General features: G+C 52.8%; 1 protein-coding gene across 1 annotated transcript in view; it reads left to right on the forward strand.

Moving 5' to 3' along the window:
- Window positions 1-16411, forward strand: part of LOC109290290 (GAS2-like protein 1) — a 42440-nt gene extending 26029 nt beyond the window's left edge. Inside the window, exons 2-5 of the mRNA XM_019506711.1 lie at window positions 3258-3365; window positions 7740-7836; window positions 8316-8718; window positions 13753-16411. Coding sequence (XP_019362256.1) covers window positions 3258-3365; window positions 7740-7836; window positions 8316-8718; window positions 13753-15472 — 2328 coding nt within the window. The 3' untranslated portion in view covers window positions 15473-16411. The remainder of the gene's footprint in view (window positions 1-3257; window positions 3366-7739; window positions 7837-8315; window positions 8719-13752) is intronic.
- The last annotated feature ends 209 nt before the right edge of the window (window positions 16412-16620 follow it).

Below are 16620 nucleotides of genomic sequence, written 5' to 3' on the forward strand. Positions count from 1 at the left end.
CTGCGGCCTGACCAGTGCCGCATACAGGGGGAGGATCACCTCTCTGGACCTGCTTGAGATGCATCTGTGGATGCATGACAAGGTGCGGTTGGCCTTCCTGACTGCCTCCCCACACTGCCGACCCATGTTCATCTTGGCATCAGTAATGACTCCAAGATCCTTTTCCACCTCTGTACTGACAAGAAGATGCCCTATAATGGGGAAAATATTGGATTTCTACCCTTCTTATTGCTGCTTTATGATAGGTGAAAAAAGGCCTGGAAAAATCCTTAAAAATGACTGACTTTTTTTCTGCTTGATGTTTTTTAAATCTCTGGACATTGAGATCCAGGCCACACTGTAATACTGTATGGGCATTTGAAGAACCAGGGAAATTTTATGCTGGCTGATAAGGGTGTCAAGTGAAAAGAGGGGAAGAGGCATTTAAAACTCTCTATAGCTGTCTATGTTTCTTTAAGACCTATATAACTCCAATATGTAGTAAACATCTGGGGAAAAAATCTTTGAGCTGGTCTAGATCAGAGCCCTGCAAAGGGAACGTGAGAGTTTTTTGGGAACAAGCAGGTCATTTCACTTCAGCTCAGGTTGATTTGGGGACTTGTTTATATGTATCTGAATGGAAACCATCCGTGCACGGAGGGGCCCACTTGCCTAGCTACATTCATTTTCAGTCCTGTCAATATACCAGGTATATGAAAACTGAGCCAGGCCCTTAACAAATCATGAGGCTGACTTAAAAATCTCTAAAAAGCTGTTACTTTTTGTTGTTCTTTCTGAAATCCTCAGGCCCTTTCTTCAAACATTTCATGCTCCAAGTTGTGGAGCAAGTTTGCTTCTTTTAAATAGAAGCAAAGCTGCTCCCAGAGTCCCTGGTTTTCATGAGCTGAGGCTTTGAGAGTTGTGCTAACTATTGTCAGGCTTGTAGTGCAGGGGCTGACGATGCTGCGTTGAAGGTGTGTTAGGAACTGGGTTTGAGGCCATTGTTAGACATTCAGCGCCTGTTGTTCCTCTGGATAAGGCAGAAGAGATTCTAATAAACAAGTCCTGAAATCCCAAAGAGGAAATGCAGGGGAAACTAGACACGCTTTCCTAATATCCCTGAGTTAAAATATTAGCTGCACTAGCATAAGGAAGCCAGAAAGGTTGTCAGCAGTGCTCTTCAATCTTTTGCAGATCACCTTTGAGCGACTGCCGTTCTTGGAGCCACGACAGCTTGGTGGCTATAATAACAGAGCCAGTGGATTGGTTGGGAGACTGGTTCCCCGAGACTGCTGGTGCCTTAATGAGAGGGTTTACGTGAAGTGATTGCCTGCCACAGCAGGGGATTGCTTCGATGACCCAGGAAGGCCCTTCTAGCCCAGTACTGAAGAGCCCATACCGAGCAAATCCCAGGGGTGGGGGCAGGAAGAAGTGTTACTGAATACAGATAGACAGTTGCACACAAATGAAATCCTCCCTGGTAACTTTGTCCTTGCTTGTGCTTTCCCGTAACTTGCTTCTTGGCACAAACACAGTGTCCGTGGGTCGTTAGAGCTAATGCATCAAGGGCAGACTCCATAATAGAGACGCTGGACTTTATACAACATGTCCATTTTCCTTACCCAGCCCTCCCCGGCTCAACTGGCTCCCTTCCACCTATTGTGAAGTGAATATTTCTTGTAACGGTTTGTTCAGGAGCACAAGAGCTGAGGCAGCAGGATTTGGATGTCTTTATCAGCTTCAGCTAATGTTTGTGTGCTAGGTTTTGCTGCCCGGTGCTGTAAACTTGGATTTTGTGGATGCCATGAGCTGAGTGTGTGTGTGTGATCTTGCAGATGCCATGAGCTCTGTCTGTGTGTGTGTGTGAAGTTAAGGTGGAAGTGATGCCTGGGGCACTATCCAAAGCCGTTAGTCTCGATTGCCTCCCGGAGCAGACTTGCTAAATTCCAAGTAGCTGAGGCAATGTTCTTTGTATCATGTAAAAAAAAAACCTGATGATTTTCAAGCCAGTCTCAGGATTTGAGGGAGCCCGGCTGCAGGACTGGACCTGAAGGCACAAGCTGATTGCTCATATGGAGGTAGCTGAGGCAGGACTGGTAGGACTGGTTATGGTTATGCTGGCCCTGCCTGGCTGGAGGGGTTGGCACAAACAGCAGCAGCCCAGTGCTAGGAGGGTCCATGTCTAGGTGAGAGGGAGGTATTTGCTTTTGACTCATCCCAGGCTGCCAAGGCAGAGACCACTCAGTTTTCTTCCTGAAGGTGATTCCTGCCCACCGCAAGCCAGCCTGGACTTCCCCAGCCCCTTCCATGCAGCTCCTGTGGGGAGGTGTTGGGAGAAGAGGACTCCTGGCCTTCAGCCTAAACAGGGCTCAAATGAGAATGTGGCGCATTGGAAAGGCACCAGTCACAGCTGAGATGCAGAGTCCTGATCTCTTGAGCGCATTTTAAGAACCTTTGCAGCGTGGCACACTGTCAGCCCTCATCCCCCAGCTTCACCTGTGGCAGGTGAGGGCGCTTTGGATGCATGTCTTGTAGCTGCATGACAGCACTGTCATATAGTTTTAGGAATGGGTCAGACAAGGACCTGGCTGGGACGGTTTGGGTGGGGACGATCCTGCCTCTAGCGGAAGTCAGGGGCCAACCTGTTTGGCAGGCATGGCACAAATTAGTTCCGCATCCTGCCCGAGCACTGCTCTGATCCCCCTCCCCCTATCCAATCTACTGCTGTGCTTTCTGCTCCCTGTTCTGTGTTCCCTGCCTGATCTCCTGCTCTGTCTTTTGCTTCCTGCTCTATCTGTTGCTGTGCTGTGCTGTAGCAGCAGCAGTAGCCTGTAGTCCTCTCACACAGCAACCAGGGGCCACCTGTGATGTTCATTGTATTCTGTCCTTCTCTGTGCTTCTACACCCTTTTATCTAAAAGAAGAAGGCTACCCAGCCAAGGGGCCTCCCTCCCAGAATTCAGTCCAGGCAGGCAGAGAGTTCTGGCCAGCTTCCTTTCCTCCCAGGCACCATCTTGAGAGTCCACTCGGATCACATAGATACAGCCCAGGTCACTCCCCACCTTGGGGCGGCACTCAGTCACGTGCAGCTGGGCTCAGGTTGTGGCCCCGCAAGGGACCATTCCATGTCCTCCTATGCATGCAGACATAGGAGAGGTTTGTGCTGGGTGTGGGTGGGGGTTTGTGCACCTCCGGGTTCAGCTGCGTGCTGGGCTCTAGGGAGTCTCTTCTGTGTGAGATGCTGAGCCTTAACTTCTTTACCTTTTTTCCTTCTCTTAGGTGCGAGAGATCCTAGGTCGCTGCACTTGCCCCTCTCAGTTCCCCATGATCAAAGTCTCAGAGGGTAAATATAAAGTGGGAGACTCCAACGCGCTGATCTTTGTTCGAGTAAGATCCTCCACAGCCACATTTCCTACCTCCTCCCATCCCACTCCCCCTCTCCCTCCCCTGTTCTGTGCTGGGAAGACTGTCAGGTTGCCAGCAATGATAGATTGCCCCTCTCCCTTCTCTCTTCCCCAGCCTTCCTTCTGGGGGAGCCCTAACCAGCATGGGAAACTTTCATTCAATGGAAAGGCAGTATTTTCTGGTGGCTGGAGCACAGGAGTGGGAGTCAGGAGCTCCTGAGTGCTAACCCACTTGCTCCTTGGCATTGTGACAAGCAGTGCCAACAGTGGGGATTGTAACACCTGGCCCCTTCCTGTGCCGAGGTTGAGGGTTTGCAAATATTTGCAGAACACATTGCAGCCATAAAGCTCTCACCATTATCGTTCTGCTTTGCTCCTTGTGGGGCTGAGGAAGAATCCAGATGACGCTTGAAATTTCATCTGTGTCATGGGATCTCTCGGCCCTTTATAATTCATGGCAATGTTCTTTGCAAGGCAAAATCCCCCACCGTGAGCCATCACTTGATCTGCAGTAGCTGGAAAGATGCCACTGGTTTTGCATGGTGACAAAGTCTGTCTTCACTTAGTCTCCCCTAATGTTGCCCCTGTGTTACGTTGTTGTCTGCAGAGATGTCAAGAGTGGCTGTGAGCTGAACTGAGGTGACACTGGGAGAAGAAATGTTAGCATACAGGGAACAGGCAGCTTCATTTCAGCAGCTTGGAATAGTTGAGACCTCTGCAGGGTGGGCTGATGGTTGGTGCTGTGCTGGTTTCTATTGTGTAGCTCAGGCAGTGACTGTCACAGCTGGCTGGATCAGGGCTAGACACACCCAAGCCTTGTGAAGCTAACACATCAGGATCCCATTCTCTACAAGTACGTAACCAATGTGCAGAAAGAAAACATGGCTGCTTCTCTTATGAGGCCAGTTCCTTTCATCTTCCTCACACTGTGGGCTCTACTTTCACCTAATGCATGCAGTTGTGGTTCAGAGGTGAATTCTAGTGTTGAATCTGCTGCTACCTATATTTAGAAGCCAGTTCCTCCATGTGACACCTCCCTGCTTTTGAGAGTTTGAACCCACTGGGGAAATGCAGAGACTTTCTCTAATCTTGTGAGTATGACACTATGCTGAGGATTAAGAGATCTGATTTAAATTCCTGGCTCTGCCTATGGGACTGTGCAGATCACTGAATCTCCCTATGACCCAGTTTCCCATCTGTAAAATGGGTGGATAATCCTTTTCTCCTACTCTTTGTCTCTTCTATTGAAAAAGCATGAGCTCTAAGAGGTTTCTTTCCTGCAGGCATATACAGATCTGAGCACAGCGTGGCCTAAGTTGACTAAAACTCTGGGAATTGTCTACATTTTAAACACTTTTCCCTTTTTTTGCGTTTTCCTTAGTTTGGACCCAGAGGAGAAGTAGGCTGGTCAGTTTCATGCTTGTTGGTCAGTTTCACTGTCATGTGCTACACATTCAGCCTTGGCTGCACAGACAACAGGGTTGTGTTTATGCTAGTTTTCAACAAAACATTTTAACCATCCTGAACATCTCTCTATCAGTGTTAGAACAAAACCTCTTTTCCTCTTTCCATTTTGATTCCGAAGTATCCCTTTTCAAGCTGCTGTTTCACATGGTCATTTGATCTCCCAGCCCCTATCACTTATCAGAGTCTTGCATTTTGTCTACCATAGGACTTGCACTGCTGGTGAACTGGCTTGGGGAGACACACTGTGCGCTAGTAGCTAAAATCCTAGTGTAGACAAGAGGCCTAGATAGCTAAACTCTTATAGTCATAACTCTCAAAGCACTTTACAACAGAAAATGAGTATTGTTATCCTCCTGTTACAGATAGGAAAACAATGGCAAAGAGAGATTAAGGGACCTGGCAGGAGTCAAATGGCATATCAGTGGCAGAGGCGGATATAGCATTCAAGTTGGCAACTCACAATCAAGTGCCTTAACCAATAAACCACACTGTCTCTCATCTCCCCATCTCATCCCACTCCCTCCCTTCCCTGTCCCTTCTGTTCTTTGATGCTTATTCTGATTGTGTGTAGGATTTAACTAATCAATATGTTATCTTCACACCTTGCATTATATGGGCTGAACCCAGCTGTCTTGTCCTGTACTGACAAGCTCACGCGGTCCAATTTCAGGTAGAATTTCTCATTCTCTGCGACCAATTACCCACAGTCTCTTTGTTGTCTGCCTAAGTCCACCTTCCCCCCACCCATGAATGGAGTGTTGACTGGAAGGGTCTGAAATATCAGGGCAACTTCAGGCCAGGGGTTTGGGAATGATTTCCTAGCAGCCAGATACTGAGCTTCACACAAGACTCTGTTCAGTCTTAAGAAAGTCCCCCAAGAGGGGATAAGCAGAGTCACAGCTTAGAGCAGATACAAAGGTCTACTGGAATACAGGGAGGTGGGGAGATCTCATCTTCCAATGATCCCTGGGTCCTGTCAGTTTGCAAAGCTGGTGATGCTTCCTGGAGAGCCTTGTATCACATCCTGTGTGCAGAAGTCAACATACTTACATAGCGTTGACTCACCGGAGGCTCTGAACTCCCTTTGTTCCTTAGAGTGTGCAGAAAAACAGCCCCTTTGCTCCCTTAGAGGAAAACGGTGAACGGAAGATCAGTCATTAAGGACTTTAGCTATGGCAGAATTGTTCTGCAGAAGCCCTTATACTCAGGGCTGTATATCTACATCTCCAGTTTCCCCTTGAGTAGACTGTCAGGGTGGGAGGTGAGAATGCTGTCTCTTTGACACCTGGGCCCATGTGCACTGCCCATCATCAAATCTGTCATGTAAATTCACTAGTTTTATCTGTACAACCTTGCTATGTCCAAGGGAAGTGTTGTCATCTCTGCTTTATGGGTGGAGAAACTGAGACACAGAGAGGTGGAGTGATTTAACCAAGGTTGCAAAGGAGGTCTGTGGCAGAGCTGGGAATCAAGACAGACCTCCTGATTCCCAGTGCTGTGTCTCCACCATAAAGCTATCCTTGGGGTTCTGTTGCTGCAGGGTCAGCTGAGGACCCAGAACTCAAGTCGCAGCAGATCAGTGAGGAGAAGTCTGTTAAGTGTGGCCTGGGGATGAGTGTTCAGGATAGGGCTTGGAACCAGGGCAGGGATCCCAAGCCACCTATCACTTTAGGAAAACCACACCCAGCTCCTCTTCCAGCCTTGCTTTTCTCATCCCTAGTAGGGCTGATATGTAGTGCAGTGGGCTGGAGACAATAGGGGCCCAGCGGTGACCTGTGAGCCAAGGCCCTGGAACCTGCTTCTGCACATCACTTTTTAAAGCAAAACCTTCTCAGATCAGCAGCTTCTCATCCCAGCAGCCAGCACTGAGGCTTCAAACAGGATGGGGACCTCAAGTGGGGCAGGAGCTGCAGGATGTGAATGCTTATGCTGAACAATTGTCCCTCCTTGCAACACAGACGGGGGAAAAACAGTGCCTAATGACATGGGCAGGGTTCCTTTCCGTAAGGCTTCATAGTTAACCATGGGAGCTTTGATAGTGGCTCGACTGACAGTTGTGCAGCCCTAACAGGCTCTGCCTGCACTCACAGCATGCCTCACAAGCTAAGCAGAGTTGGGCCTGGGCCAAGTTTGAATGGGACACTTTGACTTGAAAGCCAGGTGCTGCTAGATGCAGTGCTGCAGGTTCAGTAGGAGACCCTATGAGTCAGGATTGGCCCAATACCCTGTTCTGATGTTGCTGGAAGTACTGTGCTGTGTGAGAGGTACCCATGAGCTGTGCCACCATGAGTCCTAATCCTGACTGTGCTATTTCCTTGCTGTGTGTTACCTTTGGCAATATACTTAGCTTCACTTTGTGCCTCAGTTTCCCTATTTGTAAAATGGGGAATGGCTTACAATTGTGAGAGAGATAGATATCAGTAGGCTTCAGTAGTGAGATGCACGTAAAGACCTCTGGAAATAGTCACTGCAGTGCCACCAAGCAGAGGGGTCATGTCCTTCAGGGCCCTGTCCAGAGTTTAGCCTGAGCTGTTGCATTCTACCTCCCTAAATTCCCTTGTGCACTTTTGGTTGGGCACAGTATTGTCCCGCACTTCCACCCCCAGTGTTGTACCCAGCCAATGTGCACTGGAATTTTATGCCCCAGAAGTGGCTTCATTTTAGCAGCAGGTGCAATTATTCCTTTGGAATATGAACCCTATAAGCCCAAATGTTGCATGGTATTACTGGAAGTGGGGTAGAGGGGAGGCCCTGGTGGGGGAGGCTGATTCCACTGCTCACCTGCAAAAGGAGAGTCTGGTTACCTCAGTGGGTGTAACCAGGTGGGTGACCCTCCCTTCACTCACCCCAGGGATGCTGACGGGTGTTTGTCTCTCTGGTGCCCTAACAGGTGCTGAGGAGCCATGTGATGGTGCGTGTCGGCGGTGGGTGGGACACCCTGGAGCACTACCTGGACAAGCATGACCCCTGCAGATGTGCCTCCCTGTGTAAGTGTGTGGAGTGGGGGCTCACCCAGAAACCTCTGGGCAGGCCACTCACCTGAGTCCCTTTGTAAGGGGGGTCTTGTATGAGGAGACTTGTTGGAACAGGGCTGGATGCCCTGGGCTGGCTACTGTCCCTTGCTTTAGCAGCTAGCAGATTTGGCTCATGCCAGCCTGAGGGCTGTGCAGAACTGCAGCGGTGCCTCATTGTGGCTTATTGAGGGTCCTTGATGCCATCAGCCCTGAGAGGTCCCTTCCTAGGGGAACCCTGTCCCTGTTACCTGTGATTGTGGCTTCCAGGCCTCTCCTGCCTGTGCCTAAACAACCCTCCTTGTGAGAGGAGGAAGGCAGCTGGCAGCCCCAAGGGAAAGGGAATGGGAGAAGAGGAGGAGGGGGCCGTTGATCCTAGGTGGGCACATAGCGAGCTGTGCCCTGGGGGCTGAACCCTGCCTGGCTCTGACCCCACTGTTTTGCTCTTTCTCCAGCTCATCGGCTGACACAGACACGAGCTCTGGGCTTCTCCCCGCAGAAGGTGGCGTCTCCCGGCAACTTTTCCCCCAGCCCACGGGCTGCCAGCCCCAGCTCCCAGCGCCGCTCTGAAGGGATGCTGAACCCCTACCGGCCTGTAGAGCCCCTGCGCTTAGGGGATAAGCGGCCCCCAGCAGGCGGGGACTCAGCACATGCCAAGACAGACCGGTGTGGCCTGCCCCCGCGATTGGACGCCCCGAGGCAGAACTCCAGTGCGGCGTTGAATGCCAGGCAGGAGGGACTCCCGCCACGGCCAGGAAACATCCCTGCCTCCATTCAGAGTTCATGCAGCCCCTCGAGGGTCCCCACAGCACCGCCCAACTGCAACGTATCTGAGCCACAAGCTTCAACTACTCTCAGGTAGCATCTGACAAGTGATGCCAAGTGGGCACAGCCTGTGCTGCCTTGGCCCAGCAGGTCTAGGGGGGCTGGCACATTCTGACAAAGGGACCTGACCTGGGAGAGGGCTGGTGGGGAAGTGTCCTGTGGTCCCCCTTGCCCCAGGTTGTCACCAAGGGACAGCCATGGCTTAGTGACCTCCTAGGTAGTGAGCATGATGATCACCTCAACCCCAGTGCAGTAGAGCCAGGGGCACCCCGCTTTTCTGCCGCAGTGGGGTCTGTGCTCCTCTGGGTGTGGTGCCAGGGCCCCCAAACTGGGGCTGGACTTGCTCCCCATCTGTCTGCAGTGATAACCCCTGCACCATCCAAGTGCAGTAGGCTCTGCCTTGCCACTTAGCACCCAGGGCTGGGAGCCCCTTGGGACGGGCCCAGCCCTACCTGGGAGAGGAAGGTGTGGCCCCTCTGTCTGGAAGCCTTTTGCTGGCCACCCCGGGGCAGGGGGCTTTGTGGAGTGCAGGCGGGGTGATGTGGCCACCACAGTGTCCTGGGGACAGTGAGGGGAGATGTTTGGTGGGGGTCCATGGCTGGGATAGTGGGGGGCTTGGTGCTGGAAGAAGATGCAAACCCATCCCCCCAGCTGCCTGAGTCACGTCCAGAGGAAGAGACACTTCCATAGTGAGCAGAGGCCGGCCAGTGACTCACTCCCTGGGAACAGAGGCAGGATGGGGGAGGCGGGCTCTGGGATGCCATGGCAACCACTTCCCAAACTCTAACAACTTCTCCTGGGCCCAAGCCCAGATGCTTAGGGAGGAACAGAGCCTCCCCCTGTAAGGGGGCGACTTGGGCAGGACTGGGGGCACTCTCCAGCCCCTGCTTCCAGTCCTCTGTCTCCTGCTCGCCCTTCCCCGGTCCTCCACCGAGTGCTGGGAAAGGGAGGAGGCAGCCCGGCTGTTGGGACTGGCGGGGGAGTGGAGCAGGGCTGGGATCGGTGTCCTGCTCTGAAGAGCAGCAAAATGCCTTGGCTCCTGGGCTGTGCTGAATAGGGCTGTGATGCTACGATGTGGATTCGGGCCCCTGGGGTGTGGAGCCCCCCCAGGCATGTGTGTCCTCAAGGAGCAGGATCTGCCTCAGTCCTGCTCCTTGAGTCCTGCTTTCTTTTCCCCTTCCTGATCTCCCCCTTCTGCCCTGTCTGGAACAGGCCGTGGCAGGTCACCGTGTCCCTCTGTACACAAGGAGGTCATTCAAACCCTCCCCCTTTGGCCTGCACTGCAGAGGGGTCTGGGAGTGTCTGTCTGCCCTCTCCATCAAAGGGCTGAAGGCTGAAGGATGTTGGGTTCCCAGGACAGGAGGAAACTAGGACCCTGAGCACCAGCATGCCTCTAGGGAACAGGGAGACTGGGAGTGTAGGAAGATCCAGCCCTCTGGGTGTTGCTGTTCAGGTATTGCCCTCCCTGCGTTCGGTGTTTCTCCAGAGAGCCCCAGCCCCCAGAGTCCTGAGTAGGTGAAAGTCTTGGCCTTTCATTTGAAGCTAACAAGCCAGCAGACACAAGCTGGAAAGTGTGACCTCGAAAGACTCAACACTAGCATGCAAAGAGACAAACCTACTGTATTTCCTCTCAGCATCTCATGACTTCTAAGACACTTGTCCTGGTCCTTGGTCCTGTCTCATGAGGTTTAATGCTTAAGGTTGGCAGTAGCATTCTCTGGCCCCTGACTACTGGGTTCAGCCCCAAGGGCAAGATACGCTCGTAACAACACTCACAACAGGAACCCATTGAGGAGCTTATGGCATCACAAAACCAAGCCAGGTCCCTGCCTGAGCCCAGCCAGGCCACAAGCCCATTTTCCTGGGGGAGGTGTTATTAGTTCTCCTTTATCCAGTGCTATATGGGATCAGCCTGCTGCTTCCTGTTCACTCCTTAGTTTTTGTGCTTCATGTGCAATATTTATGCATTAATATAGTTACACCAAGTGGCTTTATGTAACTTAGAGGGAGGTGGGCATGATCCAGGCTGTAGCTCAGGGATCTTCTTTTCAGTATCACTTAGATCACGGGGAGAACAACTTTTTTGTCAGGCATATCACAAATTAGTCCTTCACCCTCTCCGAGTGCCACTCTGATTCCCTTCCCTGGCTCAGTCTGCTGCTCTGCTTTCTGTTTTCTGCTCTATTTGCCACTGTGCTGCCTGTCCCACCCCCCTTGATCTGCCACATGTCACACACAGAGGCTGCCTGTGCCACTTGGGACACCCATGCCACAAATTGGCCACCCTTGACCTAGGTGCACGCTGCAAGATGTGACCCTACTGCCACTCCCTGTCTTGCCACCTCTTCCTTTTCACTATTCTAGGAACTTTCTCCTGCTCCTAATTCCTGCTGGACTGACTTTTTCTCCAGCTCAAATGCAAACATTTTTGGCAAGCCTGAGGAGCACTGGCTGAGCTATTTTGGAAATAGTTCTATGAATGTGGGATAAAAATACTTTATGTGCCAGTCAGCAGTGCAGGGTTGTGGAGCTTGAAGACATCTGATGTGAACAACTAGGCCTATTGAGGTGCTTTTCTTTGGATTGGAAAAGCAAGCCCTGTTTGATGGAAGTGGGTCAGTAGATGGGAGTACTTAATGGCCAGGGGGAGTTTGGAGCATACAGGTGGCAGCCATTACTCTTAGCAGGTCTAGCACTGTTGTTTCACGGACAGGAAGCTAAGTTAGGACTCAGAAGACCTGGGCTTGTCCCCGGCTCAGCTGTTCAGTAGTGTAATAAGCAGTGAGTGATTGGGGCACTAGCCCTGGGCACCCAATTACAGAGGATCCAAGGATGGCATCTGCCTCTGCTGCTGCCCTGCCCACATTGCAGATCCTGGCTGCCACCTTAGGCAAGACCCACTACCTTACTCTGCCTCCATGTCCCCTCTCTGCCTTGCCTGTTTAACCTGTAAGTTGCTTGAGACAGGGCCCGTCTTGCTAAGCTAATGTCCATTTCCTGGCCAGTGAGGGCCCCAAATTTGGGTTGGATGCTCCTGTGATATACATAAGGCTCTGGAGATTGCTGAGTGAGAGGCATTTGTTAGCCGTAAAAGCCTCTGAACTCCCTGAGCCTGTGGCCCCCACAGGTGGTGCAGACAGAGGTCATGTGTGCTGCTCGCTGCCTGGGTCAGGACATGAGGGAGGAATAGGCAATGCCAGGGACTCGGTGCTGCGCTCGAGGAATCAGAAACCCGGACGTTGCAGTGAGTAAGGTTCCCCCCAAGAAGCTTTTTTTTCTTTTTTTTTTTTTTAAATAAATTTTTCATGTTCCAAGCCAAATCAAGTCCAAATCCATGAGCCAGCCCAGAACCATAAGCGGCCCTACGACCGGCAAACATCCTCCACCCCCACCAGGGGCTTCAGATATTTCCAGAGTGTTTTGGAAGGCATTATACGTGCAGGTCCAAGCCTGAAGGCTTGGGGTTTGGACACCCCCGAGTTTCTCCTGCCCTCAGCCATATGACTGCAGGAACAAGGCGGGGAGAAGCTTGCCATTTCCATAAAACGGGCATTAAGCCCCAACACCTTGGCAGGTACTAATCCACGCCAGAAGAACAGTTATCCCTGGGAGGCTTCACTAGGCCACATGTAGGGCAAATGACTCCTGTGCCAGTGCCCCCTGGTAAACAGGGCTAGGAAATGCCCGTGACCCAGATCACAGAGCAAGGGGAAAGGCAAGCACCTTGGTGCGCCGAATGCTGCAGGGGCTGCGTGCTAGTAATGGATGGGGGGGATCCGCTACAGAGATTGGATCTCGGTCCCCCCAGGGATGTTATTCCACACAGCAATTTGGGCTTTTCTTTCCTGAGACCAGAGTGCAGAGCAGAGCCTGATGATGTGGAGCGGAAAGGCAGGGCCTTGGCCTCCAGCTTGTGAATGGGAGATGTGACTAATTGCAGAGGGGAGGGTGGGAGGCAACAGCCAAAGAAAAAAGAGTTCCTGCAAATGGGGGGGGGGGGGCTTTCCTAGCAGGAGCCTGCCCTCTGCTGGGCCGCGTGGGGAACAGCTGCAGGTGCTGCCACTTGCTGCTGGGAAGGAAACCTTTTTTTTTTGCAAACATATTTATTTCTATATATTTAAATAATCGCACCTCTAACAACCCATCAAGTGATCACTGTGGTTCACCTGACAGACCAAAACGCACTTGGACAGTTAAACTATCTGAGTCCCATTACACAGTTTGTACCGTGCACCTGCACACCTATCACCAGTCCAGTACTTTCACTCATCATCGTCATATTTGTCATCATCGCTGTCCTCACCATTGTCCTCCTCGTTGTTCACTTCAGAGGGTTTGCCTCTGAAAAGTCTGTGCTAGCCCCCTCTCCACCATATGAGGTCCACCATTTCTTTCCTGTCTTCTTCTGTCTTCCTGCAGTACCCAGTACATTTCACTCAGCCACATTTTAATACAGCTGTAAACTGTGGGGTCCAAGTGCCTGATTGTGAGCAGGTTCCTGGTCTTTCGCAGGGCATACCTGAAGCAGGAGATGAACTGGTCGAAGCAGTTGAGACCCTTTGCTGTTTGGTCAAGTGCCCATAGAGGACCACTTCTCTGGTCTGGGTTCAGAAACTGGTCGCCACCAGGAGGAGTGCCTGGACTTTCTTCCACACCTCTCTGCAGCTGGGAAGCAAACATACAACCTGGGCTGAAGCCTGCTCAGTGCATGGCCCTGGCCCTGCTCTGCCTGCCCAGGGCTGCATTGCCTTCAGGAGGGCAATGAAAGCGAGCCTTGGGTGATGGGGCTTCTTTGAGCTGTTAGCTCAGAGCCGGGGCCTGGAGCAGAACAGGGGATCCCAGTGTCTCCAGTTTTGGGGAGATGAGCCTGGATCCCAACCATGTGGCTCTGGCTAATGCCTACGATCTATGTGGTTGGGTTGGGGGTGCTGTGACCACCCACTTGAGCAGCCCGTGGATCCGGGGAGAAGCCTGTGGTGGTCAGTGAGGAGCATGGTCACCATCTGTCTCCCCCTGCCTACATGTGGTGCTGACATCCTGTCCTTCTTGTGCTCCCCTCTCTTCCAGGCCCCGGGACCAGCTGCCCCCCAGAATCCGGCGCTACTCTGGAGACAGCGACTCCTCAGCATCGTCTGCACAGAGCGGCATCCTGGGTCGGCAGCGCGGTGAAGACAGCAGCAGTGGCCCTCTCAGTCTGCACAGGAGGGAAGCTGGGAGGCGCGTGACTGAGGGAGGGGCCAGGCCCCAGACCCCCAAGAGGCATCCGTCAAGCCGCAGCCAGTCGCGGGACCGCGGCACCTTCTCAGGGATGAAGCCAGCTCCCGGGCCCACGAAAGCAGAGCCAGAGGAGCGGGGCCGCTCTCGCCTCTCCAACAGGCTGAGCCGGCCCAGCAAGCCAGCCCCCCGAGCACACAGCCAGGGCAGGGGCGGTGGGGAGCCCGTGCTGCTCATCAGCCGCGGCAAGGACGGGCAGCACTCCTGGACACGGGCTGAGGAGCTGAAGGAGAACATCAGAGACTCAGGCAGAGTCACGCCCAGGACCATGAGCCCAGCTCACAGGCAAGTTCCTCGGGTCTTGTCGCAGAGCCCTACTCCAATCCCCCGGAGGGCTTCGCTTCCCACCAGCAAGATGGCAGAGCACGTGCCCCGGGTGCCACAGCAAACTCCCAGACTCAGGAAGCAGCAGCCAAGGCAGAGGCAGGGGCCAGAGGTTGAAGCCAGGGTCCCAGCGCAGGAGCGGCCGGCCAGGGAGCCCCTGCCGCCGAGGCAGCTGTCCGAGAACTTCTACCAGGACCTGGAGGAGCTGGCGAAGAGTTTCCGCTTCCCCCTGTGCCTGGACCCCAGCCAGGAACAGCAGCTCTACCAGCACCTGGAGGAGGAGTTCCTGGCCAACTCCCAGCTAATGGAGCTGGATGGGGAGGAGGCTGAGCCCCTGGGCCGTCCCTGTGACACTACCCGCCTCCAGCAGACCACGCCAGACCAAGCAGCTGTTGACTCAGCTTACTGCTCCTCCAGCTCCTCTTCTTCCTCCCTCAGCTTCTTCTGCAAGCATGGCTTCCCAGTAGACTTCAGCGAGCGGCCCAAAGACGAACCCAGGAGGAACCCTGTGTCCCAGCGCCCTTGGGCCCCTGACTGCAGCATGGCCCCTGCTGAGCTCCAGAACGGCTCTTCTTGGGACTCCCAGGTGGGCCTGGAGCCAACACTGTGCCGGAGAAAGCTTGTGCTCTCAAGTTCCTCTGATGAAAGTAACTACTACACAGCTTTGAATGATGTCCTGGAAGGGCAGGAAGGGACGGAAGTCTCCAAACTGGGTGCAGATGCTCCCCTGAATATCTTGGAGGTGGTCAGCTCTGACACAGACTTGGGGCTGCTCATGGCTGATGACATGGAGGATGAGCTGACAGAAACCGAGGAGGGCCCTCCTGGGGAGATATCCCTAGACGGGACACTGGATGCATCTGAGACTCAGGAAGTGGTACTGAGGCAAAAGAAGTACCTGAAGAAACCAGACCGAGTGCCTTCCATCTATAAACTGAAGCTGAGGCCCAAGGCCAAGCCACGTGTTGACACTCAGCCAGATAAGAAGCCCTCCAAGATCCCCACACCCCTCAGCTACAAGATAGCAGACAAGTCCCCAGCAGGAAGCACCTCACCCAAGGGAAGCCCTTCCAAGCGCCCAGTGGAGCACAAGCCCTGGAGAGTCTTTCACAATGTTTTCTCCTCCTTCATCGAGCCACCTCAGGGCCAGACAGAGCCGGGAGGGCTGGATGAGGATGCATGGGCGTGAGGGCCTCGGGTGAGGGATTAGTGGTACCCATTCAAGATGACGGGACCAGCCTGTAGCATTCCCCATTGCTGCTTTCAGATCTTCCTGTCCCAAACCTGCTGCCTTGGGTGTGTTCCTGTTGTGACACTGGCATTGCTGCTACTGTTGGCGGTGAGATGTCCCCGAGATTTTTATTTTGAAGGTACTTCCAGGTGGAGCTTCTGTTCATAGAGGCCAGAGCCCGAGCTCTGACAAGGCAGAGTAGTAGGAGGCTCTTGTTTCATCTTATTTTAATTTAGATCTTACAAGTGCTGTGTTTCAGGGACACAGCCTCGAGCCCTGGATTCCTGGGGAGAGGTGGAAGAGGGGAAAAAAGTGAAACATCTTAGACCTTCCTTGGTCTTGGATCAAGGCTGCTTTGACCTTCAGAGGTTGAACTTGAGCTCCCCCTGAGTCCAAGCACAACCAGTCTTTCAGCCTTGAGAAACCCTAAGCAACTTGGTCATGGGCCCAGAGCCCAGTGGCTACACTTTAGGGATGGTGAGGGGGCGGGGAGGCATATCTCCAAGCGCTGAGCAGTTGGGCAGAGCAGCTCTCTGCTGAGAGACGTGTGCAGAGTGGAGCAGTAGAAGGGAATAGGAGTTTGATGTTTCTAAGTCATCTGTATTGCCTTTGGGGGCTTGGAGGAGAGTTAGGGAACTATATTGCACATTTTTGTTGTATTCTGGCAGGATATCCAGTAAGCTGGGGCTCCTAGCGTTAGCTGATCCTTGACATACTGTATGTGTGTTAATAACATCTGTATTTATATAGACTTTCTGGAGTGTTTGTGTATATATCATTCCTTTGCCTAGACTGCTGCTTCCCTCAGTGTCCAGCCTCAGCCCTAGGAATGCAGATGTGGAACTGACCAATGAGCTTTCTAAACTGAGACAGTAAAAACTAATGATGTGAGATCGCTGCCGCCGTCTGGTCTGATTTGTACATCCCAAGAGGTGGAGAAAATGGGCCCTAGGGTAAGCCCGTGATGTCAAAATGAACATGGGCCGACAGTGTGGGGACGCGGTCAGGAAGGCCAACCGCACCTTGTCATGCATCCACAGATGCATCTCAAGCAGGTCCAGGGAGGTGATCCTCCCCCTCTATGCGGCACTGGTCAGGCTGCAGCT

This window comes from Gavialis gangeticus, unplaced genomic scaffold, assembly GCF_001723915.1.
Source record: "Gavialis gangeticus isolate Ggan-Ray unplaced genomic scaffold, GavGan_comp1, whole genome shotgun sequence".
Lineage (NCBI taxonomy): Eukaryota > Metazoa > Chordata > Crocodylia > Gavialidae > Gavialis > Gavialis gangeticus.